The 14,914-nt window shown below is 41.2% G+C and overlaps 2 protein-coding genes across 2 annotated transcripts in view; one reads left to right on the top strand and one right to left on the bottom strand.

Annotated features, from left to right (window-relative positions):
- CSRP1 (cysteine and glycine rich protein 1) overlaps positions 1 to 14,914 on the bottom strand; it is a 178,309-nt gene that overhangs the window by 81,884 nt on the left and 81,511 nt on the right. The gene's annotated exons all lie outside the window — the stretch shown is intronic.
- Positions 47 to 10,666, top strand: LOC143815784 (microtubule-associated serine/threonine-protein kinase 4-like). Its single transcript, XM_077295381.1, has 18 exons — positions 47 to 681; positions 1,240 to 1,341; positions 1,799 to 1,892; positions 2,699 to 2,769; positions 5,078 to 5,163; positions 5,494 to 5,702; positions 6,171 to 6,309; positions 6,402 to 6,534; positions 6,674 to 6,839; positions 6,974 to 7,075; positions 7,329 to 7,451; positions 7,605 to 7,714; positions 7,808 to 7,899; positions 8,168 to 8,266; positions 8,584 to 8,682; positions 9,021 to 9,109; positions 9,707 to 9,796; positions 10,342 to 10,666. Exons 1-18 carry the CDS (start codon positions 454 to 456, stop codon positions 10,479 to 10,481), a joined length of 2,172 nt encoding a protein of 723 aa, XP_077151496.1. The 5' UTR covers positions 47 to 453; the 3' UTR covers positions 10,482 to 10,666.

The raw sequence follows: 14,914 nt of genomic DNA, 5'->3' as shown, positions 1-14,914 counted from the left end.
ATGTGCTTCATATGCCAGGGCTGGATGAAGGTGTTACCACAGTAAAGATACTTCTTTTATCACCGGAATCTGACTTTCTTATTGATACAAAATGCTATAATTTTTACTGTGTATAACAGATATAAAATAATTTATCTTCCAATATAAAAATCCCCTCACTGATCAGAAGAGTAGAGCCCCCATAGCGCTTTCCTCCATGCCTGCTTCTGGTACTGATGCTCCGCTTAGATTGTTGCCCCTTTAAGGGTTGCAACCAACTTCCTTATAAGGTAAGATGGGAAGATGCCGCTTTAAGAAAAGAACACGAGATTCCGTTATGACATCACAATTAACCATCACTTCTTATCCCGGTGTTTTCCCTGCTGTTGTCACTTTGACATTCCGGTGTCATTGCTGTTGGTGTGATAAGCTACATAGCTAGTCATTTACTAACTGCGCTTTGATTTGCTTGAAATGTCTGGGATTCCTCCAGACAGACTTCAGGTGTTAGCACTACTCCAGGGCATTCTTACCACCTATGCCCCTGACATTGTGCTACCACTGCCCAATGGCGTCCTCAGCTTCACTTACCGGCTGGTTATGGAGCTAATGAGAGACTGCCTGACCAAATACCAACAAGGTCGAATAAGCCAAGAATATCTTGAGCATTTACAACAAAACATCTGGACATTAGTACAACAGGCAAGTAGCAGACGATCTGCACAAATCATTTCACAATAATAATAATGGAATATAAGTTTATCCTGCACCAAATACTCAGATAGAATATCCGAGGAGCGTAAATAGGGCGCACAGGCTACAGGACAAGGCATAGGGGGGTCTAAAGGGTTCATCGAATTAGAGTTGGGAAGGTTGTGGACGCTGGGGGAGGGGAAATTGGATGGGTTAATCCTTTATGGACCACAGAATTATTTCGCTCACTTTCTTTCAATAGCCATAACTTTATTATCTCTCCATTGACAAGGACTTGTTTATTGCGGGCTGAATTGCAGCTTTCAATGGCTCCATCCTATTTACCATACATTGTATTGAAACAAGGGGGAAAAATTCCAGCCATGTGTCTTATTTCCATACGTTGAGTATGGAGGGAGGACGTGGAGATGTAAAGGTTTACAGGTGACCGGTTCCCTCGCCAGCTGTCATGTAGCACTTGTAGAGAAACATGGTGACATAAATGGCCTCCTCCATTCTGAACTTTTTCTCATGATTTTCATTTCTTGTTTTTTCCCATCTCTATAGGCTGAAGAAAAATCCCAAAGTGGAGAATTGGCCTTTTTTAAACAACTGGCCCAAAATGTCCTGCTTGTACTGGAGTATCTGGCCCACGAACTGGAGCGCCTGGTAAGGATCCATCACCTTCTACATCTCATGTCCTTGTTGTCTGATCTTCTCCAGATCACCAGTCATATAGCAGGAGCTCAGATTTATGATGGTAGAGGCCTCCCTGTCCGCACCGGTCAGACACAGGATACTTTATGGCAGCCTGTCTCTGCGGCTCCATCCTCTGTGATGACAGCCTGTACTCAGCGGTGCAGAGTTTGTATTTCTACCTCTTTCTCGCTCGATCATCACAATCTTCCTCCTGGTAAATGCTGCAGTTCTGATAGAAGTTATTAGAGAACAGTTGTAGATACAAATCCGTTATATTAATGTGGATTTACTGGGGAGAGCGGCCGTGAATAGTCCGTCCTATACTGAAATTATCAAATAAATCCAGGTTTAGTCCTTCCTGCTTTATTTATACGGTAATTTAGTGTTTGAGAAATGTTATATTAATTGTATATATTTCATCCATCAGGAAACATCAGACGGTGACTCCAAAGAGGGGCAAAACCTAAATATTGCTGACCCCGATACCAGTGAGTCGGGGCTAAACTCTGATCTGACAGAAGGTAAGCCGATCATATTTTACATACAAATATTAAGTTATAGAGAAGAGCAGAGAATATGTGGATTTATTCTTCATCCTCTGTATGAGGCCGGTGACGGCTCCTGAACCCCTTATAGACTACGAGGGGGCTCACGTAATTCTGCTTCTCTCCTCTGTGGTCTTCTCAGCTCCCAAATGTACAAAGAGGCTCACAGGTCCCCAATCATGTCATCGTTCGGGATTCAATTAGATCCTAAGCAATATCAATCTGTGTGTCTCAAAATACACAAATAAATAAGAGAAACCTGCATTGTCTGGAAGTGTGAGGATCAAGACTCGCATTTCCTGTAGGAGTCTTCCACATCCACTTAATGACGACAAAGTGGACCTTCTTCAATATCCCCTGGAAGAAGCCTACACAAAACTTCTTCAATACTCCTTGGAAGAAGCCTATGCGAAACAAGTGTCGGAGTCTTGCTCTCCTTCCTCCCAGACAGAACACATTTCTCTTATTTGTCTTGTTTATTTTGAGGCCTATAGATTGTTCCTGTGTCTTCTAAATTCTAGAAAGACACAAACTTGTATAAATACGATTATGAATATGTTTTGATGTGATTTTGATGACCCGTTCTTGGTATGAAAAGGTGGGGAAGTGTTCTCTACGTCTTACATTCTGTTGTTATACTTTTATCATGAATTATTCTAACTAATCAAATAAAACTTGTTACATTTTTATATTTGTTTTTTGCTTTCTTTTCTTTTGGTTATTAAGTTCTGATATAGACTAATACATGATGACGTCTCTTCATTATTTTATCATTACTTTAGAAATAACTCTGCTGGCAAATGCTGATAGTGGAATATGTGAGACACCAGAGATCAGCCACGAATCTGTCAGTGTAAGTATCAGAGGGACGTCTGTATCATCAGAGGACGGGGTGTGAATTACACGTCCCATATTATACCTCATATGATAATGGGATATCTCTGTTCGCCATGTAGATCGGACCTATTATGTGTGATGATGACATTATTATTCCTGCCTTCCCTGTGTGATGCCCCTTATCCCCAGTGCCGGCTCCAGGTTTTCATGGGCCCTGGTGAAAGAGTCCCAGTGGGCCCCTTTAACACATACCACAATTCAGAATGCACGGATACGGCAGAGAAATATAGGAATAGTACAATGCCAAAGATTTCACATACTGTACTTCTTACATTACATGAGTGATATCTATTGTGCATTCTACATTAGCTCAGAAACCAGACAGTATAATCCTCTATACAGAATAATGAGCCCCATATATTGCTCCAAACAGAATAATGAGCCCCATATATTGCCCCATACAGTATAATGGCCCCATATAGTGCTCCATACAGTATAATTGTCACCACATAGTCCTCTATACAGAATAATGAGCCCCATATATTGCTCCAAACAGAATAATGAGCCCAATATTATGCTCCATACAGAATAATGAGCCTCATAGAATGCTCCATACAGTATAATGGGCACCACAGAGTGCTCCATACAGAATGAGCCGCATATGTTGCTCCATACGGAATTGACCCCATATAATGCTCCATACAGTATAGTGAGCCACATATAATTCTCCATACAGTATATGATGGGCCCCATCTATTGCTCCATATATAATGGGCCTCATATAATGCTCCATACAGTATATGATCGACCCCATACAGTATACTGAGTCCCATATATTGCTCAATACAGAATGGGCCCCATATAATACTCCTTACAGAATGGGTCCCATATAATGCTCCAAAAATAATTGTCCCCATAAGATGCTCCATGTATAATGGGCTCCATATAATGCTCCATATATAATTGGCCATATAAAATGCTCCATATATAATTAGTCCTATAAGATGCTTCATATATTGGCCCCACATACTGCTCCATATTAAATTGGCCCCATATAATGCTCCCTATAGAATTGGCTTCATAATATGCTCCCTATATTATTGGCCCCATAAGATACTCCATATAGAATTAGCCCCATATAATGCTCCATATATGAGCCCCTTCTGATGGTCCCCATATATTACTCCAAATATAAAAAAAAAATAAAAAATAATGAAATACTCACCTCTCGTTGCTTGACGCTGCTCTGCTCTGGACTCCTCACCATCGATGTCTTCCTGCTCTCTGTACTGCGACTGCTCAGGCAGAGGGCGCGCACTGGTGATGTCATCGCGCCCTCTGACCTGAACGTCACAGTCAGAGGATGGAAGACGCTGCAGCACTGGAAATGGGGGAGGTAAGTATTGCAACTTAGTGCCGTGGCCTGAAGCAGGCGGGGGTCCACTCGCGGGGGCCGGCACTAGCGCACCAGTGTCCCGACGGCGAGTGGGCCCCCTGTCTGTTCAGGGCCCCGGCACTTGCCCGGGTGCTGACGCCGGCCCTGCTTATCCCCCCCCCGGCAGTAATGATTCATGTGTATAGGGGGTATCTCCTATAATAGGGTCTGTGGAGGGTCCGGCTTGTATCACGTCCCTACTTCTGCTGCAGTGTAATCAGCGGGGACGTGATATAGAAGGAGACATTCCTGCATCTTGAGCTTATATCTTCCTTGATTACCAACGTCCAAAACAGATAAAGCTGGCACTTCCAAATACAATGTAAGAACCACTGGTCACCCCAAAGGGGTAACTAACATGAAGAGATCTAAACTAACATTAAATTAAGGCTTTTATTGGAAAACTTTCATAAAATGCATAGAATGCCCAAGCACCCTAACATAAGGTGGAGGCTAAGTGCAATACATCATAAGATTATATCAATTGCAAGGCGCCCCCGGAAGAAGCCTGGTGCGAAACGTGCGTTGGGGTGAGGTGGACCGCTGTGCTATCTTTGCAGGTAGATATTATTATAGTATCTGATTATGTACATTGACACAGTTTGTGTATTAGGAGCATGCTTGGGCAGCTAAGATGTACTGAAAGGAATTTGTTATTGTGATACCACTACCTTGCAATTGATATAATCTTATGATGTATTGCACTTAGCCTCCACCTTATGTTAGGGTGCTCGGGCATTCTATGCATTTTATGAAAGTTTTCCAATAAAAGCCTTAATTTAACGTTAGTTTGGATCTCTTCATGTTAGTTACCCCTTTGGGGTGACCAGTGGTGCTTATATCTTCCTGCAGTTTCTATGTCCTAAAGTCATTTTTTATTCCTTTTTAGGACTTGATCGGATCATTGAACCCGGAGAGAAATCCTTGTAAGAGCGACTATAAACCCATCAAACTGATCAGCAGTGGAGCCTTTGGGTGAGCTTTACTTTGGTATAATATTTATTTCTCAGGGCTCCTTATAACAATGCCTCTGTCTCTGCGTCCTGCCCGTGCAATGTTCCCATAGAGAAATGATGAGTCCACATCACTGTCCACATCTGTCTGTCACTATCCAGGTCAGTTAGGATGCTGTGTGGATGAGGACCCCCATAAGTGATCATTTATGGAGTATTATTTTATGTATTTCTGGATTTCTAGTGATGGCTGAACATCTAGTATTAATCATTAGTACAGGAGATCACTTAATGAGGTCTACAGACAGTTAGTAAGAATTCATAATAAATCATGGATTTTCTTCCTTTCCAGGGCCGTCCACTTAGTTCGCCATAAAGACACAGACCAGATATGTGCTGTGAAGAAAATTGACAAGGAGAACCTGAAAAATATAAAGATGCTTGAATTGGTCTTTCTGGAGAGGGACATCTCAACATTTGCGGATTGTCCCTTTGTGGCCTCCATGTTCTGCTCCTTTCCTACCAAACTTCATCTGTGTATGGTCATGGAGTATGTACCAGGTAGGAAACTTCCATAGTATCTATATCCAGCCCACGTCTGCTGAATCCTAGCATCTATATATGCCCATAATGTGCCCACATGGATGGTTACATGTCCACTCTGCATTTACTACGCGTTATTTGTTACTAAGAAGCCTGAAAAACCATTGATCTCTCTGGAAGTCTCCCTGTATGTCATCACTGAGCACGGCAGCAGCTTCCACTATGGAGAAAAGGAAGATCTGTCTCAAACAGTTTTTATAGATGAGAACTTCACAGAGAAGTAAATGAGAGGCTTGTAGATGAGACCCGGCGTGGTCTCTTTGTATAGGGTCACTGTGTAGTATACAGTATACGCTCTACATCACACAGTATATCTCTATATAGGCCATCCTGTCCCAATGTCTCTGCTTATCTCCCATTCACCCTCATCATGTGTAATTTACACTGTAACAAACCCTAACCTGTCATATTTGCTTTCTCCCACAGGAGGAGACTGTGGCAGTCTTATAAATCACAGGGGTCCTTTACCCCTCCCCTTGGCACGACTGTACATTGCTGAAACCATTCTTGCTGTGGAATATCTGCACAGCTTTGGTGTGATGCACAGAGACCTGAAGCCTGACAAGTAAGTGCCCCCTGTAGTAAAATAAAGGGGAAGAGTTTGTTATACAGTCTATGGGTTATTACTTGGGGCTGACACCATCTTTTCTTTCACAGTATCCTGATAACATCAACAGGACATATTAAGGTCACCGATTTTGGGCTTTCAAAACTCGGCCTCATGAGACCGACATCAGACATCTACAAGGCCCCAACTAAGGACATCACCCACGAGTTCCTTGATGGCGAGGTCGGCTTTACTGACAAGATCTTGTACTTTACAGATCTCATCTCTTTCTCTGATAATTTCTCTATAAAACGTTAACATTCATGTTATTTGTCGCAATAATGTTTATTGATCATCATCTCATTCTTCTGTTGGTTTCCAGGCTTTTGGCACCCCTAAATACATGGCCCCAGAAGTTATCCTAGGGAAAGGCTATGGAAGGCCTGTTGACTGGTGGTCAGTAGGGATCATCCTGTATAATTTTTTCTTTGCAATTACACCATTTCGAGGGGCTTCCAAAAGAGAGATAGTACGCAGTGTCCTTGAGGGTAAGTAAAATAATCTGAGTGTTATTTGGCTTCATTGGTTCTGTGGTTTAGTTTCTAGCTTTAATAAGGAATTTTTTAAATGAAAATAAATGAAGAAATTTTATTTCCTGTAATCTTTGCTTTTTATATAACAGATGACTTAATTTGGAAACATCATAACTACTCTGCTCCACCCTATGCTCGTCGCCTGATCACTGAGCTACTTCGGAAGAATCCAGCATATAGACTTGGGACAGGTAATATTATAATAGTATTATGACTTATTACACTTCTGTAACCAGACAAATGGTTGTGTCCATGAGGTTCAGCACTGAGGTTCTGTATTCTACCTACATGTCCAATCTCCATTCTTCATGCTATGACTTTCAGTACATTTCCTTCATGTTGGCTCTGTTACCTCTTCAGTTCATGCTAACATAAACTGTACAGATACGGAGCAGTTTCTCTGACAGTGACTGTATCAATTTCTTTCTTGTCTTGCTTTTCCAGAAGGAGCAAATGAGATCAAAGTTCATCCATTTCTACGTGTTTTGGACTTCAACAAACTTCTAAGTCAGAAACCCATGTTTGTGCCTGATCTAAAGTCAGATGAGGACACATGCTACTTTATCAGTAAGTAAAATGAGACGTCATCTACAAAAAACTGCTGTGTGTCCTGTCTTTTATTTTATGTGAAAGTCAGTTCACATCAATATTAGTGATAACATGATGACAGTCTGACTAGGTCTTATGCTAATAGTTTCTGATAACACTTGTACTTTGTAGTTGGTCGTAGCAGACAAAAACATATGAATTCAGATGAGGGGGACACAACTGAGGACAATGACTGGCCAGAAATGAAAAACTTTGTATCATCTTATCAAAGGTTTTCTAAAGTAAGTATGTAGCCAATAAAATATCTAACAAATAAATATAATCAGAGAAAAGCTAAAAAATATATCAATTTTATATTTCTCTGTGTGTTTTAGCTACATATCACCAATACCGGGATCATGACCAATGTAGAGCCTTCTTCACCTCCACAGTGTTCCAAAGAGAACCATGAAAACCACTCAGACATGTGAGTAGATTATTATTGTGAGATTTAGTTCTGATATATGTACACAACTAAATACAAGACACAAGTAACACAAATATCTGGCTTGTGTAAACTCTGCAAAAGGAGCTGGTCATTTCGTCAGCTTACAATATTTACAGGCCAATATTACTAGTTGGGGTCCTGAGAAGGGTATCTCCTCCATGTTGTCCAAATTGGCCTTACAGACAGGTGTTCTTCCCTTTTGTATTGATTTTATTTGTAATTTACTTGTCTTTCTTCTATCAAAAAGGCAGAAGGAATCTTCCCCTTCCAAAACTATTGGAGACAATGAAGAGCCTATGTCAGCTCAAGGGCTTTCCTCAGAGAACAGCAAGAAACACTCAGACATGTGAGTAGATTATTAATATGAGATTTAGTTCTGACATATGTACACAGTCAAATACAAGACACGAGTAACAAATCTAAATTCAGAATCCACCACAACTTCATTGCTGACCTCTATAGGTCTAGCTTGTGTAAACTCTGCAATAAGAGCTGATCATTTCAACCAGCCATTCGATTTCAGCTCATTACAGGCCAATATTACTAGTTGGGGTCCTGAGAAGGGTATCTCCTCCATGTTGTTCTAATTCACCTTACAGACAGGTGTTCTTCCCTTTTGTATTGATTTTATTTGCAATTTACTTGTCTTTCTTCTACCAAAAGGCAGAAGGAATCTTCTCCTTCCAAAACTATTGGAGACAATGAAGAGCCAATGTCAGCTCCAGGGCTTTCCCCAGAGAACAGCAAGAAACACTCAGACATGTGAGTAGAATATTTTTATTATGAGATTTAGTTCTGATATATGTTCAGAACCAAATACAAGACAAAAATCTAAATCCAGCATCCACCACCCCGTGATTGCTGATGTTTGTGGGTCTGACTTTTGGTAACTCTGCAGTAACAGCTGATCATTATGACCAGTGATTCATTTCCAGCTCATTACAGGCCAATATTGCTAGTTAGACTCCATTCTTGCTGGTAGAAGGCGGTGTGAGCAGGGTATCCCCTCCATGTTGTCCCAATTGGCTTTCAGACAGTTGTTCTTCCATTTTTTTTATTGTTTATACTTGTAATTTACTTGTCTTTCTTCTACCAAACAGGCAGAAAGAATTGTCTTCTTCCAATACTAATGGAGACAATCAGTGTTTCAGTGCTAAAACCAGCGAGTCCTCCTCGCCCTCATTGTCAGGTATGTACAGATTTATAGGCCGTCCAATCATAGCCTATTATCCAAAATTATAAGGAGAATCAGCACATGAAGGCTCCAATACTTATTTTATTCCTGTTGCTCCTCTGAGTATTCTGGTTTTGAGTCATGGACTTTTTTATGGTCTTTACCTAGAGGGCGGTGCTCTCAGGATCCTCTGGGGCGTGTCTTCAGGTTGCTCTGCAATATTAAGCTGTGAGCCACGCCCCCATTGTAAAGACCATAAAAGTTAGCACTAAATAAAAAGGCCCATATCTCTACACCCGTGTGGCGGATTTTAACAAGAAAAATATCAGAATACTCAGGGAAGCGCTGACAAAAAGTAAGAGTGAATCTGAGACACCTTTGATCTGGTGATGAGTCCACTCTAAAGTTACATTTTAGTTTTATCCTACTTATTATATAATAACACTGAGGCTTGCTAATGATAATGATAATAAGGGGACATGGTTCCTTTGGGAGACACCACATGGCGGCACACAGAAAAGCTGCATATTAATCAGTTTGCATAACGCTATAAAGATACAAAGCTAATCTTCTATGACTTCATAATCAATATTTTTTCTGCCTTTTCATTAGAATCTCCAGTTCAGAGAAATAGAAAATCATTTTTAAAACTGAGAAAACAACAAAAAACTGAGAAAGTAGAAGAAGGGGAAAGAAGGCGAGGTAAGTGTGGCAATAAGGCCCATGTTGTATGATATCAGTGGGAAGAATTCATGTGGAGCAGATGTTATCTGTCAGTGATGGGATTGTCACATGTATGATGACTGACGTCAGTGGTGGGATTGTCACATGTATGATGACTGACGTCAGTGGTAGGATTGTCACATGTGTGATGACTGACGTCAGTGGTGGGATTGTCACATGTATGATAACTGACGTCAGTGGTGGGATTGTCACATGTGTGATGACTGACGTCAGTGGTGGGATTGTCACATGTATGATGACTGATGTCAGTGGTGGGATTGTCACATGTATAATGACTGATGTCAGTGGTGGGATTGTCACATGTGTGATGACTGGTGTCAGTGGTGGGATTGTCACATGTATGATGACTGACGTCAATGATTGTCACACGTGTGATGACTGATAATGATCCTGCACCTCTTTATGAAGAAGATTCCTCTACCATTCTGTCTCAGTGACACCACAGTAGTACCCTCTGATATGGAGCCCCATTCTTTACATTACTTTTACATCTTTTCTCATAGGTTCTATCTTCCGCCGGATGATATCATCCTGCCGGCGTGGATTATCCAGGGCTGCTCGCGCTGTCAGAGAAAGCTGCATTTTTGCACCTTGTCAGCATGGCAGCTATAACATCTCTACGACAGAAATCCCCCACATCTAGCGCCCTGAAGACACTACAGCACGTCCACCATCAATGCTGTACCTGTGTGGAAGGACATGTACCATCTACCTGTGGCCTCCTGACCAGCATCAACATCTGTAAAAGTTGAAGGCTCCTCCAGGAACATGTCCTCATCCTTCCATGCTATTTTTAATTAATCTAAATAAATAAACATTTAAAACCGATTAATATCTTTCCTAATTATTACTGACATTTATGGTATATCGATACTTTACATCATGTTCAGCATAGCACACAGAAGGAGCAAGAAACCCCCTATGAGTATGATTATAAAAACGCTTTATATTTTAAACCAGAAGTACAAATAATAATAATGACTACATGATATGAGAAATAGTGACAAGGTAGCTGCTAACCAAGAGAGCAGGGAGTATAACAGACAATACACAGAGTGACAGCAGGACACATTATAGAGAGTGAAAATAAAGCCCCTAACACTTATAAGTGCTAATCGCAAAATTAGAATATCATCAAATAGTTAATTTATTTCAGTTCGTCAATACAAAAAGTGAAACTCATATTATATAGAGTCATTTCCAACAGAGTGATCTATTTCACGTGTTTACTTCTGTTAATGTTGATGATTATTGCTTACCGCCAATGAAAACCCAAAAGTCATTATCTCAGTACGGTAAATTAGAATTAACAAAAACACCTACAAAGGCTTCCTAAGCGTTTATAAAGGTCCCTTAGTCTGTTTCAGTAGGCTCCACAATCATGGGGAAGACTGCTGACCTGACAGATGTCCAGAAGGCAGTCACTGACACACTCCACAAGGAGGGGAAGCCACAAAAGGTCATTGCTAAAGAAGCTGGCTGTTCACAGAGTGCTGTATCCAAGCATATTAATGGAAAGTGGAGTGGAATGAAAAACTGTGGTAGAAAAAGGCGCACAAGCAACCGGGATAACCGCAGCCTTGCAAGGATTGTTAAGAAAAGGCCATTCAAAGATTTGGGAGTGATTCAGGAGTAGATTGCTGCTGGAGCCATTGCTTCAAGAGCCACCACTCACAGACGTATCCAGGCCATGGGCTACAAGTGTCACATTCCTTGTGTCAGCCACTCGAACAATAGACAACGCCAGAAACGTATTACCAGGGCCAAGGAGAAATAGAACTGGACTGTTGTCAGTGGTCCAAGGTGTTGTTTTCAGATTAAAGTAAATTTTGTTTTTCATTTGGAAATCAAGGTCCCAGAGTCTGGAGGAAGTGGAGAGGCCACAATCCAAGCTGCTGGAGGTCTAGTGTGAAGTTTCCACAATCAGTGATGGTTTGGGCAGCCATGTCATCTGCTGGTGTAGGTCCACTGTGTTTTACCAAGGCCAAAGTCAGCGCAGCCGACTACCAGAAAATCTAAGAGCACTTCATGCTTCCCTCTGCTGACAAGCTTTTTGGAGATGGAAATGTCATTCTCCAGCAGGACCTGGCACCTGCCCACACTGCTAAAAGTGCCAATACCTGGTTTACAAACAACAATATCACTGTGTGTGATTGGCAGCAAACTCGTCTGACCTTAACCCCATAGAGAATCTATGGGGTCCTGTCAAGAGGAAGATGAGAGACACCAGACCCAACAATGCAGACGAGCTGAAGGCTGCTATCAAAGCAACCTGGGCTTCCATAACCCCTCAGCAGTGCCACAGGCTGATCCCCTCCATGTCACGCCGCAATGATGCAGTAATTGATGCAAAAGTATCCCTGAGCAAGTATTGAGTTCATTTACTGAACATACATTTCAGTAGGCCAACATTTCGGATGTTAAAATTATTTTTCATGCTGGTGTTATAAAGTATTCTGATTTACTTATATAGATATTTGGGGCACCACGGTCAGTGGGATTCACACCAAGACCCATGGAAGGATCAATACTAAAGTGCAGAGAAGCAGAGTAGGTCTTAAAAACGGGGATCACCACACACATGAATGTAGCAAAATTGAACACAGCTTTATTTTAGAATAAACAAACATGAGGCAAAGCACAAACATTTAAAACCATTTAAAAAAGGGAGTACGTGACAACCCTATACACAAACAGCCCCTAATAAGGCTAAAGACCCAGATTCACCCCACCCACCGAATCGGACCCAGAGTGACCGCGCCCACAGAATCGGACCCAAAGTGACCCCGCCCACCGAATCGGACCTAGATTTACCCCACCCACAAAATCAGACCCAGATTGACCCAACCCACCAAATCGGACCGCCTGAGGGGCACCCAAGTGTGAAAGTCTTGCAGGGGCAGCCCGGGCACCATTCCAAAGCACTATCTGTAGTTCCTTCAGGAAATACCCATCTAGTTATTATTATTATTATTATTATTATTAAAATAGCCACATATTCATTATTCCACTAAATTATAACCCCAAGGAGGGCAAACACCTTCATACTTATTGATACTAAATAACTGTATGGAGATAAGAGCATCTCTGCATTCCAATACTCCCTTATAGGACTTAAGTACACATAGGTCCAGATAAATAATTCCAGTGCTGAATAGCATCTCCCTAATTAATAAACAATACATATTTACATATCACAGTAACCCATACTGACCTAAGTCCCAAACTAATAAAGGGAAACAAAACTTGTTCCAAAGTTTATGTGATCAAAGTGCCCGCATAGCCTTACCTCCGTAGTAGCCGTTGTGAGACCCTATACCGACCGGTAGTCCTCCTTCCATTCAGAGCTTTGCACTGTGTCTAAAAAGTGTTTTTTTGACCACACATGAGGTATTGCTGTAATCAGGACACATTGTGTAACAATTTTTATCGTTCATTTTTTCATATTGGCTCTTTTGAAAGTTAGAGACTTGGGACTAAACAACATTTTAGTGGAAAAATATAACTTTTCATTTAACAACCTAATGATATACAAGTCTGTGAAATACATGTGGATTTAACCCCTTCAAGACCTTGCCCTTTTCCGTTTTTGCATTCTCGTTTTTCGCTCCCCTCCTTCCCAGAGCCATAACTTTTTTATTTTTCCATCACCCTGGCCATGTGAGGGCTTGTTTTTTGCGGGACAAGTTGCACCTTTGAACGACATCATTGGTTTTAGCATGTCGTGTACTAGAAAACGGGGGGGAAAAAAAGTGCTGTGAAATTGCAAAAAAGTGCAATCCCACACTAGTTTTTTGTTTGGCTTTTTTGCTAGGTTCACTAAATGCTAAAACTGACCTGCCATTTTGATTCTCCAGGTCATTATGAGTTCAAAGACACCAAACATATCTAGGTTACACTTTATCTAAGTGGTAAAAAAAAAAAAAATGCTCAATTTTCCGATACCTGTAGCGTCTCCATTTTTTGTGATCTGTAGTCAGTTGAGGGCTTATTTTTTTGTGTGCCGAGCTGACGTTTTTAATGATACCATTTCGGTGCAGATACGTTCTTTTGATCGCCCGTTATTGCATTTTAATGCAATGTCGCGGCGACAAAAAAAACGTAATTCTGGCGTTTCGAATTTTTTTCTCGCTACGCTGTTTAGCGATCAGGTTATTGATTTTTTTTATTGATAGATTGGGCGATTCTGAACGCAGCGATACCAAATATGTGTAGGTTTGATTTTTTTATTGTTTTATTTTGAATGGGGTTTTTACCGTATTTTTTTCATATTTTTTTAAACTTTTTTTTAACTTTTGCCATGCTTCAATAGCCTCCATAGGAGGCTAGAAGCTATCATTGCCTGATCAGCTCTGCTACTTAGCAGGGATCATCAGACTGGTTGCTATGCCGACGCATCGCTGACCCCCGATCAAGTGACAGGGGTCGGCGATGCGCTCATTTCCGGCCCGGTTAAATGCCACTGTCAGCATTTGACAGCGGCATTTAACTAGTTAATAGCGGCTGGTGGATCGCGATTTCACCCGCCGCTATTGCGGGCACATGTCAGCTGTTAAAAACAGCTGACATGTTCCGGCTTTGATGCGGGCTCACCACCGGAGCCCACATCAAAGCAGGGGACCCGACATCCGCAGTAATAGTACGGCGGAGGTCGGTAATACACTGCTCAAAAAAATAAAGGGAACACTAAAATCCCACATCCTAGATATCACTGAATGAAATATTCCTGTTGCAAATCTTTATTCATTACATAGTGTAATGTGTTGAGAAGAATAAAACATAAAAATGATCAATGTAAATCAAAATGAATATCCCATGGAGGTCTGGATTTGGAATGATACTCAAAATCAAAGTGGAAAATCAAATTACAGGCTGATCCATCTTCAGTGGAAATGCCTCAAGACAAGGAAATGATGCTCTGTAGTGTGTGTGGCCTCCACCTGCCTGTATGACCTCCCTTCAATGCGTGATGTTTATCATTTTCTTTTGTTTTATTGGTTTCAGATATAATTTATTGGCGTAATAAACAGATTCTGATCATTTTTTTATGTAGGCAATGTTGAAGAGCTTGGAAAA

This window comes from Ranitomeya variabilis, chromosome 3 (assembly GCF_051348905.1).
Source record: "Ranitomeya variabilis isolate aRanVar5 chromosome 3, aRanVar5.hap1, whole genome shotgun sequence".
NCBI classification, from domain to species: domain Eukaryota; kingdom Metazoa; phylum Chordata; class Amphibia; order Anura; family Dendrobatidae; genus Ranitomeya; species Ranitomeya variabilis.
The sequence above is the reverse complement of the archived record's forward strand: the minus strand, read 5'-3'. Positions and strand labels throughout refer to the sequence as shown.

Bases quoted from the DNA above. Each gene is read 5' to 3' on its own strand.
- LOC143815784 (XM_077295381.1), top strand. From the start codon at position 454: ATGTCTGGGATTCCTCCAGACAGACTTCAGGTGTTAGCACTACTCCAG. The intron at 6,535-6,673 runs GTCGGCTTTACT...GTTGGTTTCCAG, and splicing joins ACGAGTTCCTTGATGGCGAG to GCTTTTGGCACCCCTAAATA. The intron at 7,452-7,604 runs GTAAGTAAAATG...TGTACTTTGTAG, and splicing joins GGACACATGCTACTTTATCA to TTGGTCGTAGCAGACAAAAA.